This window comes from Barbus barbus (genome assembly GCF_936440315.1).
Source record: "Barbus barbus genome assembly, chromosome: 35".
Classification (NCBI taxonomy): Eukaryota; Metazoa; Chordata; class Actinopteri; order Cypriniformes; family Cyprinidae; genus Barbus; species Barbus barbus.
In genome coordinates, this window is record NC_136763.1 from 19,694,279 (window position 1) to 19,711,299 (window position 17,021).

General features: G+C 37.5%; 1 protein-coding gene across 3 annotated transcripts in view; it reads left to right on the top strand.

The window, feature by feature from the left end:
* hap1 (huntingtin associated protein 1) overlaps positions 1-17,021 on the top strand; it is a 41,646-nt gene that overhangs the window by 15,202 nt on the left and 9,423 nt on the right. Inside the window, exons 3-8 of one of the 3 annotated variants that reach the window (XM_079393920.1) lie at positions 7,251-7,445; positions 15,639-15,715; positions 15,832-15,948; positions 16,446-16,537; positions 16,714-16,822; positions 16,901-16,979. In XM_079393920.1, coding sequence (XP_079250046.1) covers positions 16,473-16,537; positions 16,714-16,822; positions 16,901-16,979 — 253 coding nt within the window. In that variant the 5' untranslated portion in view covers positions 7,251-7,445; positions 15,639-15,715; positions 15,832-15,948; positions 16,446-16,472. Of the gene's footprint in view, positions 1-7,250; positions 7,446-12,750; positions 13,100-15,638; positions 15,716-15,831; positions 15,949-16,445; positions 16,538-16,713; positions 16,823-16,900; positions 16,980-17,021 lie in introns of those variants that run through there. The other 2 variants (XM_079393921.1, XM_079393919.1) reach the window with 2 other exon arrangements.

A 17,021-nucleotide genomic window follows, 5' to 3' on the forward strand; every position in this document is an offset into this window, starting at 1 on the left:
GCAAAATAAAACTGAAAAGGTTATAGAATATCCATGTTAAACTGTTTTGAAACTGTTTTGTTCACAGTAAGCAGGTTAATTGGTAAGAGGTCAATGTGTCATGTTTGGGTATAAAAGGAGCATCTCAGTCTTTGTAAGTAAAGCTGGATCATGGCTCATCACTTTGTGCCAAATTTCACGGGAGAAGTGTCAAAGAAATCAAAAATCACATTTTGCAATGCAAAATTGCAAAGAATTTAAGTCTTTCACCAAGTACTATACAAAATATTGCGAAAAGTTTCAGGGAATCCAGAGAAATCACAGTATATGTAGGGCAAGGCAGGAAACCTCAGTTGAATGTGCTTGACCTTTGAGCTCTTAGATGGCATTGCATAAGAAACCATCATGCTGCGGTGTTAAATATAGCCACATGGGCTCAGAAATGAGTACTTCAGATACACATGAGTACTTCAGAAAACCACTGTCATTTACCACAGTCTGTTGCTGCATCAAGAAATGCAACTTAAATCTCTAGGAGAAAGCTATACATCAATTCTATGCAGCGATGCTGCTGGGTTCTCTGGGCCAGAGCTAATCTCAGATAGTCAAAAAGACAGTGAAAATGTGAAAATGAGTCCACGTTTCAACTTGTTTCCAGGAAAAATGGATGGTGAGCTCTCAGTCCCAAAGACCAAAAGGACCATCCAGACTTCATCAGCGACAGAAGCAAAAGCAAGCGTCTGTCATGGTATTGGGGTGCAGCAGAGCAAACAGCATGGGTGACAAGCATATGTGCAATGGTACTATTGACAGACTAACCTCTAGTGTTGCTTTCGTCAATGAAAATTGTGACTAAATATCATTTATCACGTGACGAAAATGAGACGAGATGCAACGTAAATGCTGGTCAAGTGACGATAACGATAATTAAATATATAATGCAATATTGTTGACGAATAAAAATGAGACTGTGTTTTGCAAAATAAAAACAATGCTAAAATGTCTCTTCATTTTCGTTGACTATAACGAGACGAAACAAAATGCTATAATGTTATTTCGTCTGGTTTAGTCGCGTTATTATTATTATTTTGCAGTATTTCTGTTTCCTGTGTCACTTCTGGGGCTGCATCAGGTTGCACTGCGCAGACGCAGGCGACATCACTTCCTCAAGCCCCACTCGCAGCATTATTTAGAAGACGACAACAAATATGTTAACATTTGGTTGATAAAATAAATGTTGTAAATTCAAATCAGAGCGTCTTCCTTGTCTGGCATGGATGTATTCTTAAGTCTATAAGGTAACAATAATATAATAAGATAACCTTGTTTGAAATGGGTTTGGCTAGCAGGGCCTTCTCTGCTGGCCCTATAAAAAACTAAATTGTGTGAAAAATGTTTTTATTGATTATTTAGGTATCATTTTCATTTGTGTAATGTCCACTAAATTGCCTATGATTAGTTTAGTTGAGGTTGAACTGGAATATCCTACATAAAAAAAGTCACATATCTACAGATAGTGCTACCCTTTTGTTGAAAGACGTCACATCTGATTTGTTACAAACGTTAGTGACAGAATCATCAGCCAATCAAATTTTTACTTTCAATGACAGCCCACCCTCTGGGTCCAGCTACGTGCCCAGTGCTACCCCCAGCGTTAGACCACCCCTTTAATCAGGGATTGCTAAATTATGAACATGAAAGTAAACAAAAAGAAAATGACAGCTGCAGTCATCGGCGCCTACACCAGATCTTGTTGCCGATCTACTAAAATACTACATTTTTCAAGGCGCTCTTTTGCAGACAAAAGAGAATACCTGAGAAAGGAAGACCTACACCCAAAGTGAATTCACTAACAAAGGCCAGCAAAGGTTTTATGCACCATTTCAACGAGTGCAACTATGAGTGCTAACAGTGGCTAACAGCTAGCACTGAGCACAAGTTATTTTGTTGGCTGTGTTTCCTTTAAAATCCGAGTAAAGTGGCATGGAAGGACAGACCCATGGACTTTATTTACAAGTGACAGGTGAGTGCTTTATAATTTGATGAGTATTGTATCATGCACATTGTTATGGAGGTGTAGGTGGTGTGTTGATAATACTGTGGTGTGGTGTGTGGATGTCCAGAGTTTGTACAGTTTTGCTGCATTGGACGCGTGGTCATTTTAGAGTGACATGAATGTGCATAGTGACCCGTGTATTGGCAGATTGTTTGTTGAGAGCCTGTGTGCAGCATAATATGTGCATTATATGCATATAGCTGCGTTAGCTTTAACAGAGATGTGTAAGATGTTTACAGTTGAAGTTGAAGTTGAGCTTTATAGTCATTCCGCTACATGTGGGGACATACAGTGGAACGAAATGTCGTGCCTCGGAGGACCACGGTGCTACATAAATACAGACATACAACAATGAATTAAAAAAAACACTATAAACCTATACACAACTAACCTTGCTTACTGAAGGCCCTGACTAAAACCCCACGGTATACCACTGCTACTAGGTACTTATACTATATTGACTGGGTTAAATAGAATTACTAAAAAGAGACTAAAATGCAATTTTCATTGACTAAAACTAGACTAAATGTCATCAGTTTTCGTCGACTAAAACTAGACGAAAATAGTCATGGATAATTCTGACTAAAATAAGACTAAAATGCTCAGACTTTTAGTTGATTAAAACTTGAGTAGACTAAAAAGAGTATGAACGTGACTAAAACTAATAAAAACTAAAATGACAGCTTCACACAAAGATTAGACTAAAATTAAAACAGGCCGCCAAAAACAACACTACTAACCTCTCCCCGTGCTGTGACCTTGTCGAGGTGGAGAGGCTTGCGTGCTTCTATAATCCCAAGAGCTAGGCTGAAGGGAGCCTATGGCTCCTGGCAGGTTCAACCATACCATATTGGTCTTGGGTGAGGAGAGAGACGAAAGGCAGCACCTGGTCCTCCAGGTTGGGGGTTGTGCGTGGCGCTAACAACGCCACCACATAAAAAACCTATTGTTACAGAAACTACAATGAGCAATCCTACCGACATCAGGCCCATAGTAGACCCTGACCACCCAAACTCTTTGGATGGCAGTATGACCACCTCTGATGAAATCCGAAAGGAAGTCAGTAGTACGAAAGAGGGCCTACTAGGTCCTAAAACCAAGATCCGCATTGGAGCATGGAACGTCCGAACCATGTTTGAGACTACCAAGACAGCACAAGTCCTCAGTGAGATGAAAAGGTATCACCTGGACATCCTGGGGATAAGTGTGAGTCACTGGACCAGCTCTGGTTGTCAAGTCCTATATGATGGGTCTGTCATCCTCCAGTCTGGACAGGAGAACACCCATACACATGGTGTAGCCATCTTAATCTCCAAAGAGAAGGCAAAACCCTTGCTGGAGTGGGAACCAGTAAGTGAAAGGCTGATCCGAGTACGCCTCAACTCAAAGTTTTGTAAACTCACCATCTTAGAGTGCTATGCACCAACCAACGAGGCTGAGGAGGAGGTCAAAGAAGACTGTATGAACAACTGCAAATGGCGGTTTCAAAGGTAACCCAACACGACGTTCTTATCCTAACTGGTGACATGAATGCCAAAGTGGGAACTGACAATTCCAACAACGAGAGGGAAATGGGCAGATATGGATGTGGTGAAAGAAACAACAATGGTGAACGCCTTGTTGATTTCTGCACGAACAACAATCTGGTTATCGGAGGTACCATCTTCCCACACAAGAACATCCACAAGCTCACATGGCAGTCACCTGATGGTAGGACCATCAACCAAATCGACCACATCATCATTAATGGTAAATGGCGCAGGTCACTGCAAGATGTTAGAGCTTACCGGGGAGCAGATGCCTATAGCGACCACTACCTAATTGCTGCCACCATTAAACTCAAGTTGAAGAGGTCATTCCCACAAGGCCATTGGCAGAAGAAACTGGACATTGCAAAACTCCAGTATCCAAAGGAAAACAAGGAATTTGTTTTGGAACTTAGAAACCGTTTCAGCATAACAGAGACCTCCTCTGAAATGGAAGAAGAACCCACCATAAACAGCAAATGGAATGCTATCAAGAACATATACTCTGAAACAGCACAAAAGATCATGCGCTTTAAACAGAAAGGGGCCAAAGAATGGATATCAGCTAGCACATGGCAGAAAGTTGAAGAGAGGAAGCAGCTGAAGGCTAAGATGCTGAACTCCAAGTCCCAACGACTCCTCGAGAAAACCAAAATGTCCTATAAAAACAAGGACAGAGAGGTGAAGAGGAGTGCTAGGAGAGACAAAAGGGTCTTTGTTGAACATCTGGCAAGTGAAGCCGAGAAAGCTGCAGCCATTGGAAAGCTGGGCATAGTGTACAAAATCACAAAGCGACTCTGCGGCAAATGTACAAACCAAACTACCCATGTTATGGATAAGAGTGGCAACATATGTACATCAGAGAGTGAACAAGCAGCCAGATGGGTTCAACACTTCCATGAAGTACTCAATCTCCCTGAGCCAGAACAATTAGCCAACATTACAACAACAAACGATATCCTGGAAATCAACACCAACCCCCCTGACTCTGTTGAGGTTAAAGTTGCAATCCAAACCCTGAAAAGCGGTAAGGCATGTGGCATTGATGCTATTTATGCTGAGATGCTCAAGCCCGACATTCTAACATCTACACGAGTGCTGACGGACCTATTCCAAGACATTTGGAACAGTGATACCATCCCTGAAGACTGGTCCAAAGGTCTTATTGTCAAAGTCTCTAAGAAAGGCAACATTAAGAACTGCGACAACTGGCGTGTAATCACCCTTCTATCTATTCCAAGCAAGGTGTTTTGCAGAGTCCTTCTTAACTGGATGGAGACAGCCATTGACACCAGGATTAGACAGGAGCAAGCAGGCTTCAGGAAGGGAAAAGGATGTATGGACCAGATTTTTGCTCTGCGTAACATCATAGAGCAATGTTTGGAATGGAATACACTCCTTTACATCAGTTTCGTGGACTTCAGGAAGGCCTTCGACAGTGTCCACTGAAACACCCTCTGGAAGATACTGCACTCCTATGGAATACCATCAAAGATCATCTCAATCATAAAAACATTCTATGAACATTTTGAGTGTAGTGTCATCACGGGAAATGACCTCTCTGAGGGGTTTCCCGTACAGTCCGGAGTGAGACAGGGGTGCATTATCTCCCCTATCCTCTTCCTGGTCGCCATAGACTGGATTACAACCAACACCACAGCAGACAGACCCAGATTCATCCAGTGGACTCTGTTCTCCCAGCTGGAAGATATTGACTTCGCTGATGATCTTGCTCTCCTATCAACCAACCAGTACGACATGCAGGTTAAGACTGATAGGCTGAACAACTTTGCTAGACAAGTTGGGCTTAGTGTCAATACTTCCAAAACACAAGTGATGTGTGTCAACTCTGTCCCCACAGCACCCATACTTGTTAATGATTAACCACTTGAGTTTGTGGAAGATTTCACCTATCTGGGCAGTCTTATCAGTAAGGACAGCGGGGCATCTAAATATATTAAAACAAGACTTGGAAAGGCTCAGGGTGCCTTCTCCCAACTCTGGCCTATCTGGAGATCAAAACAATACAGCCTTAAAACGAAGATGCTCCTATATAACAGCAATGTAAAATCCGTTCTGCTGTACGGTTCTGAGAGCTGGCGAGCTGTCAAAACAGACATGAAGAGAATGGAAGTTTTCCATAATGGATGCCTCCGACGAATATACCAGATTTTTTGGCCTAATAAGATCTCCAACAATGAACTGTATGAGAAAACGGGAAGTTGGAGTATGATTAAGGAGATTACGCATAGACGTCTGAGATGGCTGGGACATGTGTTGAGAATGGAACAGGACCGCATCACAAAAATCGCCTTAAGATGGACACCACCTGGCAAAAGAAAACCTGGGAGACCCAAAAGCACCTGGCGCAGAACTGTGACACAAGAGCTGAAACAGATGAATCTGTCATGGGGAGAGGCCCAACATGCTGCCAGGGAACGAATGCAATGGAGAGTGCTCATTGAAGCCTTATGTCCCATAGGGGACGAAGAGGAGTAATAATAATAACTATTGACATGGAGGCATGTACTGGGATTGTACAGAGACATCAAGATGATGTCTTTCATGGGAAGTCCATGGTTATTATATCAAGACAATGCCAGCTCTTATTCTGCATGTGCTACAACAGTGTGGTTTCGTAGACAGAGCGAATGTGTTAGACTGGCCAGCAGATCTATCTCCTATTGAAAATGTATGGCTCATCATGAAAAGGAGAATCAGACAAAAACAATCACGGACTGCTGAGCATCCGAAGTCTTGTATCAAGCGAGATTGGACAAAAATTATGCTTGCAGAACTTTAACAATTAATATCCTCAATTCCTAAACAATTAAACATTGTAATTAAAAGGACCGTTGATGTGACACAGTGTTAAACATGCCTTTGTGCCAACTTTTTTGGAGTGTGTTTCAGCCATCAAAATCAAAATGTGTTCATATTTACAAAATACATTTACGTTGGTCAGTGAAAACTTTGGAAATCTTTTCTTTGTACTTTTGCCAATTAAATAAAAGTTGAAGAGAATGAACCAGTCACAGATTCTTGATTTTATTGCATTTTACTAAATTTCCCAACTTCTCTGGAATTGGGGTTGTAGCTTTTTTTGTATTTTAAACTGCCCAAATTTGTGAAGTGAGGGTAATACTACATTGTTCACATGTAGCCTTCAACATTTGTTCTTTACCACCTGCAGTTCACTGATATGAGTTTGTTGTGTTACCTTCACAACAGAACAGGGAGCAGACAAAGGCAGGAAAGCTGGAACAAACCATGTTATCTAAGGAAGTACCTATGTGTGCTGCTTTCTAATTATACTCCATCCTAAAAGTGCAGAGTGTGCGCTGCAGATTTATTAATAACATTCAATTCTCAAATATGATTTTTAAATCATTCTTTCGCAACTACCATTAATCTAAACCTAACCGTTTTAATTAATAATTGGCTGACTAATAACATAAATCTGGCTTTTTAACTCGAAATACATATCATATTGGAGCTGCTGCTGTATTAATGTTCACACTGTGAGATTTGAATTTCTCAGTCAGGGCACAGAGACATTAAATGTGTATTTTTTTATTACATCAATGAATGTGAGCTTCTAAATGATGCAACTTGATAATTAGATACTTTCAGATTATGTGAATGGTGAATGGACAGTTAATGGTTCTCTTTCTGTTTATCACACACAGACCTGTGCTCCAGTGTGGATCTGCCAGAGGTGGAGATCATCAGCTTGCTTACAGAGGAATTGCCCAAATACACTCTGCGGGCGGACCATGTGTTTGGGTACGAGCATGATGACTGGCTGCACACACCTCTGCTGCCACCAGAAGCCGCTCTTGGACTTACACAGGAGCAGATCGACGAGACACTCAAGTACTTCTGTGAGTCCACACCGTTCTATTTTACTATATACTGCTTTGCCATTTCTGTCAAATCCAACCATTTTAAAACTTTGCAAAAGCTTGGGAGTGATATATATGTATATATATAGTGCTGTGGAAATAGTGCTGAAGCCCAGCTAAAGACATATTGAAGTGTATTTGATTGTGCTAAAGTGGAACTATACTTCAGGTACGCTTTAAATATCTTGCCGATATTTAGAGACTGATATTATTCAAAATTCATTCAATACTCATCAATAGTGACGTTAAAACACACGTTAGACTTAATATTAAGAAATGTGCATTGTGCACAAGTAGTACTCCAAATAAAGTTTAATAAAAAAATTAAAGTCTCGAACGATATGTCAATAAATATGTTAATAGATTTGAACTATACTAAGAAATAAATATATTACTTTTTTACTAGGCTCCACAATTGATGATTTCAGCCATTCAATTTGGCTTCATTACATGTATTTTTCTTCACAACACGGTAAAATTAAAACAATAAAATAAACATTTGTCACTTGAAATCAAATAAATGTTAACTGAAGTAAAATAAGTCTTAAAATATTTTATTATTTTACATACTATTCATTTTATTTTATTTCAGCTATAGTTTCCAAGCCAATGTTTCTTATTGTCATGTAGTTTAACTTGATGCAACTAAAACTAAAGTAAACCGATATATTTCAAAACAACAAAAACTAATAAAAGTGACAAAAACACAAACTAAAATGACAAAAAATGTAACTACAATTAACATAAAAGCAAAAAACGATTAAAAATAAAGTCTAATTCAACAAAAACTAGTATAGATACTGACAATAACACTGCTTCACAAATGAATGCAAATTTTATGAACTTTGAATTCTAAATACAATCGCCAAAAGTAAAAAACTAACAAGTAACATGAAGCAACATATCAAATAAAAGTCTATATGAAAACATGTGGCATTACAGGCTTGAGTGCCACTGTTGACCCTGCCAGAGAGCAATGCTGTAATCCCAGCCACTTCCTTTCCTCATGGAGCACTGATGTAAATGCCATCAAGAGGATTAGCTCCTCGCTGCTTAAGGATAATGAGACGTTCTGCTGTTCTCAGTGGCTTCTCTCTATGGCCTGGCAGACAGTCAGCCGCTCTGACGTTTACACCAGCACTGCAGTATCTATCTGTTGCTCAGATTGGCTAAACTTAGGTCACTGCAGTTTGGAAGTATGCTTATGGATTCTCTAACAGGTGTTTCTTGAGATTTAGGGTGATTTGGTCAAAAAACAGTTTTAGTTGTGCTGGTTGAAAGTCTTTTCACAACCCAATAGCAATCACTCAGTTATGTGGTCTAAATGTATTTATAAGTGTAGGTGTATAGGCAGGCGCAGGACCATAAGATGTTCGTCAAATCAAATCCCTCTGTCCGAGGGCTAGGATAGGCTGTCCTACCTGCCTGTCATTGTATGTATTTGCACATCTTTTCGCGCAGACATGATATATAGAACGAGCGAGAATGGAAGGTGTTATTATTGCAATATCATGCGCTTTGTACTGTAATGTTTCCTCACCGGTGAATGAGACATGTGGTAATCTGACGTTTAGATAATGGAAGCATTGCGTTCAGTGTTACTGGTTAGCCTCTGGTCTGTCTCTCACGGTAAAAAAAAAAAAAGTTGAGCAAACTTAAATATTTAAGGCAACCAGCTTCAACAGATTTTTGAGTTCTCTCAACTTTTTGTTGTATAAACTCAAAACAAGTTGAGAAAACTCAAAAATCTGCTGAAGCTGGTGTCCTTAAACTTTTTAAGTTTGCTCAATTTTAATTTTTTTATTACAATGCTGTAAAAAATCAAAAGTTGAGAGAACTTAAACGTTTAAGGCTTAATCTCCTAAAAAATTAAGTTGAGAGAACTCAAAAATCTGCTGAAGCTGGTTGCCTTAAATTTTTAAGTTTGCTCAACTTTTTTTTTTCTTACAGTGCATGTTCATGTGTTTTGGAGGAAGTGTGGATTTGGAGAATGATTATGCAGAGAGGGTGGGATCTTATGCTTTCAAATCTAGCTTGCTATTGCTAGCTTCTCAGAAATCGCCTACCATACCTTTAACAGGATTGAAAAAAAAAACAGTCATTAAAGTTTGTTTCATGGCTGCGATTTTGTGGCATCATAAATCTATCACTGATTGACCACAAAAACCTGCAGGACTAAATAAAGGCAGTAACTGTATATTTTATGTATATTTATTTCATTATATTTATATATTTATTTCAACTATTAAATGTATATTTATTTAATGCTAAGTATACTTCAAATACATTTTCATATTTATGTACTTAATAAAATGCCCTGCAATTGTACTTTTAGTAAACTAAACCGGTATACTTCAAGTTTGCTATATTGGAACAACTAATTTTGTACTTAATGCACTTTAATTGTGCGGAAGTAGTGCTGAAGTCCAATTAAAGACATACTTAGTATATTTGATTGTGCTAAAGTGGGACTATTGCAATTATACTTTAGGTAAACTTTAAATATTTTGCATTTAAAGACCGATATTATTCAAAGATCATACAATCTTCATCAAAAGTGACATTAACACACATTTTAGACGTAATATTAAGAAATGTGCATTGTGCAAAAGTAGTACGCCAAATAAAGTTTCATTATAAATTTTATATTAGTAAGTCTTGAAGGATATATCAGTAAATATATTAATAGATTTGAACTATACTTAGTATGAAATAAATGGATTTTAATTACTTTTTTACTAGGGACCTACAGTAGATATACTACCGTTCAAAGAGTCAGTCATTTTTTTATTAATAAAATTGATACTTTATATAGAAAGTAATACTTTCATTTGGCAAGGATGCATTAAACGGATCAAACGTTGCAGTCAAGACATTTATAATGCTGTTCTTTTAAACTTTCTAATTAAGGATCCTGAAAAAGAAATCATCACGGTATCCACAAAAATCTGTTTTCGACATTGATAATAATACATTTTTCATGAGCAGCAGATCAGCATCTTAGAGTGATTTCTGAAAGATCATGTGACACTGAAGACTGGAGTAATGATGCTGAAAATTCATCACATTAATATATTACCATTAAAAAGAAAATTGATTTTTAAAAATGTTAATAATATTTCACAATATTAGTCAGATTTTTGACCAGATAAATGCAGCCTCGGTGAGACTCCTGTCAAAAACATATTTAAAAAATGTGACTGACCCTCAAACATTGAACAGTGTGATCAGCCAGTATTTATTTTGTGGTTTTGAAGTGATGGAAAAAAGGAAACAGATCGCTGTGTGACTGATTAATTTACGGTGGTGCTAATTTAGTTCTAATCCGCTTGGCATGGAAGCATGTTCTCATACCTGCACTGATCTCTTTACGTGGGCTGTAGCTCAAACACAGCTGTTATTTCTAGCCTAAATATCTCAACATGTACACTTCTAGTATGCACTCTATCAGAGATTTAATTTGTATTATTTTTTTGTCCTTCTTGTTTCTCACTCTGCCTAGCCTTTTTGAGCTCTCATTGGAAGAAGTCCCAGTGTTTTGTAGGTCAGATTTTAGCACATCGTGTGGTGACATGACCTGCAATTTAAAATAAAAAATGTAGTTCAATATTTGATAGACCCCTTCAGAATCTTTGCAGAAAGCAATTGTGGGCCAAATTCTTTTACATGTCTGAAAAATAAAAGACTAAAGTTGTGGCTTTGTATTCGATGCCGTGTATCGATCCATGTATGATTTTGAGGGTGCACTGATTAACTTGAATGCAAAATAGATTGCTTTTGGTCTGTAGGTCAGTAATCAGATTATGTGCAATTATTTTATAATGAAACAAACTATATATTGACTTCTAAAGCCACTATTTTAAATGTCTATTTACTCATAAAATAAATAGTTTTAAATTATCTTCATTTAGGTGGCAAATGTTGATTTATCCAATTAATATAACATCATATCATGTTATTAATTCAAAGAAAAGAAATATGATTTACAGTTCTATTAAAATTAAAATGTGTTTTCAACACATGCATTATGAGATGCTAGGTTTTAAATTTATACACAATCTACATACAGTCTAACATATTCCCTCGATTGTTGTTATTATTTATGAATAGGTTAATTCAGACAAAACACGATCCTAACATTATCTTACATTCAGAAAAATGTCACCAAAACCATATTTTGCTAAACCAAGCATGTTAATTTAAACAGACTTAGGTTGAGATGAGCTGTAGTTTTGGTGCACACTCCTCCTTATATATATATATATATATATATATGCAGTTATATTTTAGCACTATTTATTTACTATAATAGTGTTTATTAAAGTTTCAATGTTTTATTTTTAAAAGTTTTGTTTTTTATTATATAAAACTTTATATACATTATACTTTATATACATTAATTTTAATTTTAGTTTATCATGTCCTTTTGTATTTTTTTTTTATATTTCCATGTTTATTTTTTTGAATATTTTTAGTGCTTTAACTTAATCTTATTTCATTAGTTGCCAAGTAATTTACGTAGATGTTTTTAATCTAAAATTTATATTGGTTTATTTTTCAGGTTTATTACAATTACCAAAACAATTTTAGTTTTTTGTTTTAGTTAACAATAAAAACACTGATACTGACAACACTGCTATTTATATATTAATATTTAAAGTTTTATATTTCAGAAGTTTAATTTTATGTTGTATAAAACGTTTTTATATTATATAATAAAAAAAATTCAGTTTCTATTTTAATTTTAGGTTTTCATGTTATTCTCATATTTTTTTCTACAAAATATTTCTGTATAGCTTTAATTTCAGTTTTAGTAATTTTAGTAATTCAACTTATTTCAGTTAGTTGCCAAGGCAACATTTAATTTTCTTCCATGAAATACTAGATTTAATTTTATTGCAGCTACATCTTCATTTTTGTTTGAGTCAACAATAACAACACTCATTTGGTCCTGTGATTGTGGAAGTGTCTGTCTGTTGTGCTGCAGCAGTATAATAATATTAATCTTGAAGGTACCATATTGTGTTTGAATAGGGGGGTGTTCCATCTGCAAAATAACCCAAGCTGTTTCAAATCAAATCAGCCAAACTGACTCATAGATAGACTTGATCTAAAACCCCAAATGACTACAGTAACACACACAAATCCCCTGGTCTTTCATTTATCCCCCTAAATTTCCCTCAGCTGTCGTCCCCTCTCCTCCTCTCAGAGTTGATCTCCTCCTGTGGCTCAGAGCAGCCAGGTGAGTCTGAGCTGCCATCAGGCTTGAGCTGCAGTGACACACACTCTCAGAAGATTCAGTTATAGCATCAGCATGTGCAGTCTGGGAGCTTACAGCAGCATTAGTGAGCAGAAAGCCTAGGTGACAGCAGAGGTGACTGGCAGAAGACAGACGGGTTGTGTCATAAATCAGCCTGGCACAGTCTGTGGAGAGAGAGAGAGAGACTCGAGACAGACCGCATTGCAGGGCAGACGCACATAGCACAGCATGAGTTCAGAAATGGAGGTGTGGAGCAGTTCAGGAATGGATGAGAGTGAAAGAGACAGCAGCACCAGCCATGATGAAGACGATGAAGAACCAGAGGATGAAGACGAACCCGACACTGACGGACTGTGCAGGGAGCTGGTGCAAGGTAACAGAGAAAGATAAGCAGACTAACGGTGTGAGAGAGATGAGTTATTCGTAGAGCCGCATGCTGTGAGGCAGGAGGAGAGAAAGTGTGAAGTCAATTGTGAAGGTCTTTATTTGCTGAAGAGGGTATTGGGCATGAACAGCATGACAATAAATCCTCATTATCATCTGCTGAAGAGGTTGTTGGTACTGTTTCACCTCCAACATGTAGTTACAGTTTCTTTGTACTTGCATCATTTGTTTTTTGTCATAATGATGGTTTTGACCTTGTTGAAGTGTATGTCTAAATTATGGAGTATAGATGTGTGTATGTATATATATATATATATATATATATATATGAGAGAATATTTATATATCAGAACATACATTACAAATATATTAAATATTTTATATATAAAATTATTTAAAATATAAAAAAACACATACATATACATTATATATATAAATGACTGTGGAGGCCATTTGAGTAAAGTGAACTCATTGTCATGTTCAAGAAATGGATACGCTGTAGTCATAAAGGGATGGACATGGTCAGCTACAATACTCAGGTAGGCCGTGGCATTTAAACGATGCTCAATTGGGGCCCAAAGTGTGCCAAGAATATATCCCCCACACCATTACACCACCACCACCAGCCTGAACCGTTGAGACAAGGCAGGATGGAGCCATGCTTTCATGTTCTTTACACCAAATTCTGACCCTACCATAAATGAATGTCGCAGCAGAAATGGAGACTCATCAGGAAACATTTTTACAATCTTCTATTTTCCAATTTTGGTGAGCCTGTGTGAATTGTAGCCTCCATTTCCTGTTCTTAGCTGACAGGAGCGGCACCCGGTGTGGTCTTCTGCTGCTGTAGCCCATCTGCTTCAGGGTTCGACGTGTTGTGCGTTCAGAGATGGTATTCTGTATACCTTGGTTGTAACGAGTGATTGAGTTACTGTTGCCTTTCTATCATCTCTAACAGTCTGCCCATTCTCCTCTGACCTCTGACATCAACAAGGCATTTTCGTCCACACAACTGCCGCTCACTGGATATTTTCTCTTTTTCTGACCATTCTCTGTAAACCCTAGAGATGGTTGTGAGTGAAAATCCCAGTAGATCAGCAGTTTTTGAAATACTCAGACCAGCCCGTCTGGCACCAACAACCAGTCCACGTTCAAAGTCACTTAAATCCCCTTTCTTCCTCATTCTGATGCTCGGTTTGAACTCCAGCAAGTCGTCTTCACCCTAAATGCATTGAGTTGCTGCCATGTGATTGGCTGATTAGCAATTTGTGTTACCAAGCAATTGAACAGGTGTACCTAATAAAGTGGCCGGTGAGTGTGTATATATATATATATATATATATATATATACATATATATATATAGTCTTATATATAGTCAAGGTCATTTGTTTGTTTCAACAAATTATGTACTATTTCTGTATCTAGTATTTTAATAAAATAAAAAAATCTTTCCTTTTCTGCTTGGTCCATTGAAGGATATTGGATTCAATGGCCGTCCTTTAGCTCTCCACAAGATCTAAATCACTTTAATCTGTCCAGTCACTTTATCCTGCCTGCAGAAGCTCAGTCCAGTTTCATGTAGTACAGTATACTGTCTTAATGGCCTTAATTCTCTCAGTGACGTAAATCACAGTACAATTGAACTCCTTTTAGGACAGGTGAGCAGATTTAGCAGCGGCTCTGCCACTGGCCAGGAATGAATGAAAGGACACATGCTGACACTAATCATTGTGTACCACTCTGGTTTTGCTTCAGGATTCAGATTTGATGCTGTACATCAATAAAACAATCGTTTATTGTGTTAGAAAGTAAACAGAAATGACAGTTTCAGTGGTTTCTTGTTCTCGGCAGCCAAAACACACATTTTTTTTAAGTACTTCTGGAACCTGAAAAAGCTATTCATATTATGCAGAAATTTTGATCACCACTTTTGTTTTATCTTATAATAAAAGTCTCTAAAGATTTGCCAAACAAGACACAGAAGAAAATAATTTTAATGACATTTATAAGATATTACGTGTAAAACAAAATTAATATTTATATTTAAATACATTTTTTATAGTTTTTATAGTTTATAATATTAATTTATATTCAATTAATTATATCATATCATATTTGTCATAATTTTTCATAAAAGGAAAACGTACCCCCTGCTGTGAATCACTGGTCTGGAATGTGTTTGGAAATGCAGACCTGAGCAGTATTTATGAATAAGGATGAAAACCCTTAATGAGGATCAGGCCGATAAGAGGCTCTTGTTCTTGACTGCATAGACGTCTCTTGTTTAGACTGTCTAGTCATGGCTGGGTCACATTGACTCTGCAGTGCTGTATAATGTAGTTCTGCACAGATCACACGTGTATAAGCAGTTCTTGATCAGAGGAGTTGTTTTTTGGACACATACTGTGACATTATTCTGAGATCTACTTCCATTTTTATTAGATTTTGTTTCATAAGCCCGTTAGCCAACTTTCAACAGCCTCTTTCTCACATTCCTCCTTTCAATATCTTTGTTTCCCTCCGCAGTGCTGTGTTCAGAGAGAGTTGGTCAAATCACAAAGACGTATCACGACATTGAAGCAGTTACACATCTGCTTGAGGAGGTAAGAGAGACAATTGCAAACAAACTAGTTAGCATAAAAGATGCCACTCTCCTTCCTCTGATGCTTCAGTGAAGACATAATAAAAGTCACATGCACATGCTCGTCTTCCTCCACAGAAAGAGCGCGATCTGGAATTGGCAGCCCGGATTGGCCAATCACTGCTCAAGCAGAATAAAGCCCTGACTGAACGCAACAAACTACTGGATGAACAGCTGGAAATCACTAAGGAAGAGGTGATTATTTCTAAAAGAAAATGTTTTCGCTTGTTTAAAAAGGAATAGGAATCTTTATCTATCTATTCATTATTTACTGTCATTCCAAATAAGTAAGCTGATGGTATTCGTGAAACAAAAGTACAATATCTATCGATCAATGGTTCTGCCTGTCTCTCCTTCATTTTATCAATATCTATCTATCTATCTATCTATCTATCTATCTATCTATCTATCTATCTATCTATCTATCTATCTATCTATCTATCTATCTATCTATCTATCTATCTATCTATCTATCTATCTCTCTCTCTCTCTCTCTTTGTTTCTCTGTCTATGTAGCATTTGAATGAAAAATGTTGATATACATTATGTTTATAATATATAAAATGTTGATATGCATATACTGTATATAGAGTTTACTAACAGTGTCCTCCTTAATGCTATAAAAGATGTTGATGCACTCGGTGGTTTGTGTTATATGGATGCTAACGCTGACTCTGGGTCTGTTCTTACAGATTGCCCAGCTGCGTCATGAGCTCTCCATGAGAGACGATCTCCTACACTTCTATGCCAGCACTGAAGATATAGAGCATACCTCAGAAACGCTGTGAGTTTTACACACACACACACACACACACACACACACACACACACACACACACACACACACACACACACACACACACACACACACACACACACACACACACACACACACACTTACACAAACAGTGATCAACTACTTAATTCTGCCATACTGATAAGTGTTTCATCCTCCTTTAGACTTATACGGAGTGATTTGTCCTCATCTCTCAGCAACTATGTCAATTATGATTTGCTGCAACAGAAACTCAAGGGTTTAGAAGAGGAGAACTTCAAACTGCGCACAGAGGTGAGTTTAAATGCATGCATGCATTCACAAAAAAATATAAAAATGTTTCATGTTTTCACACTCATCACACTTTTTTAGGCTAATGAGTTAACATTTGAGACCAACAATTATGAGGAACAAGAGCAACGGCTTATGATGGTGTGTGTGGACGAACTCAGTGAGTAAATCAACCATGATGCCCTTCTTTAAGTATCTCAAA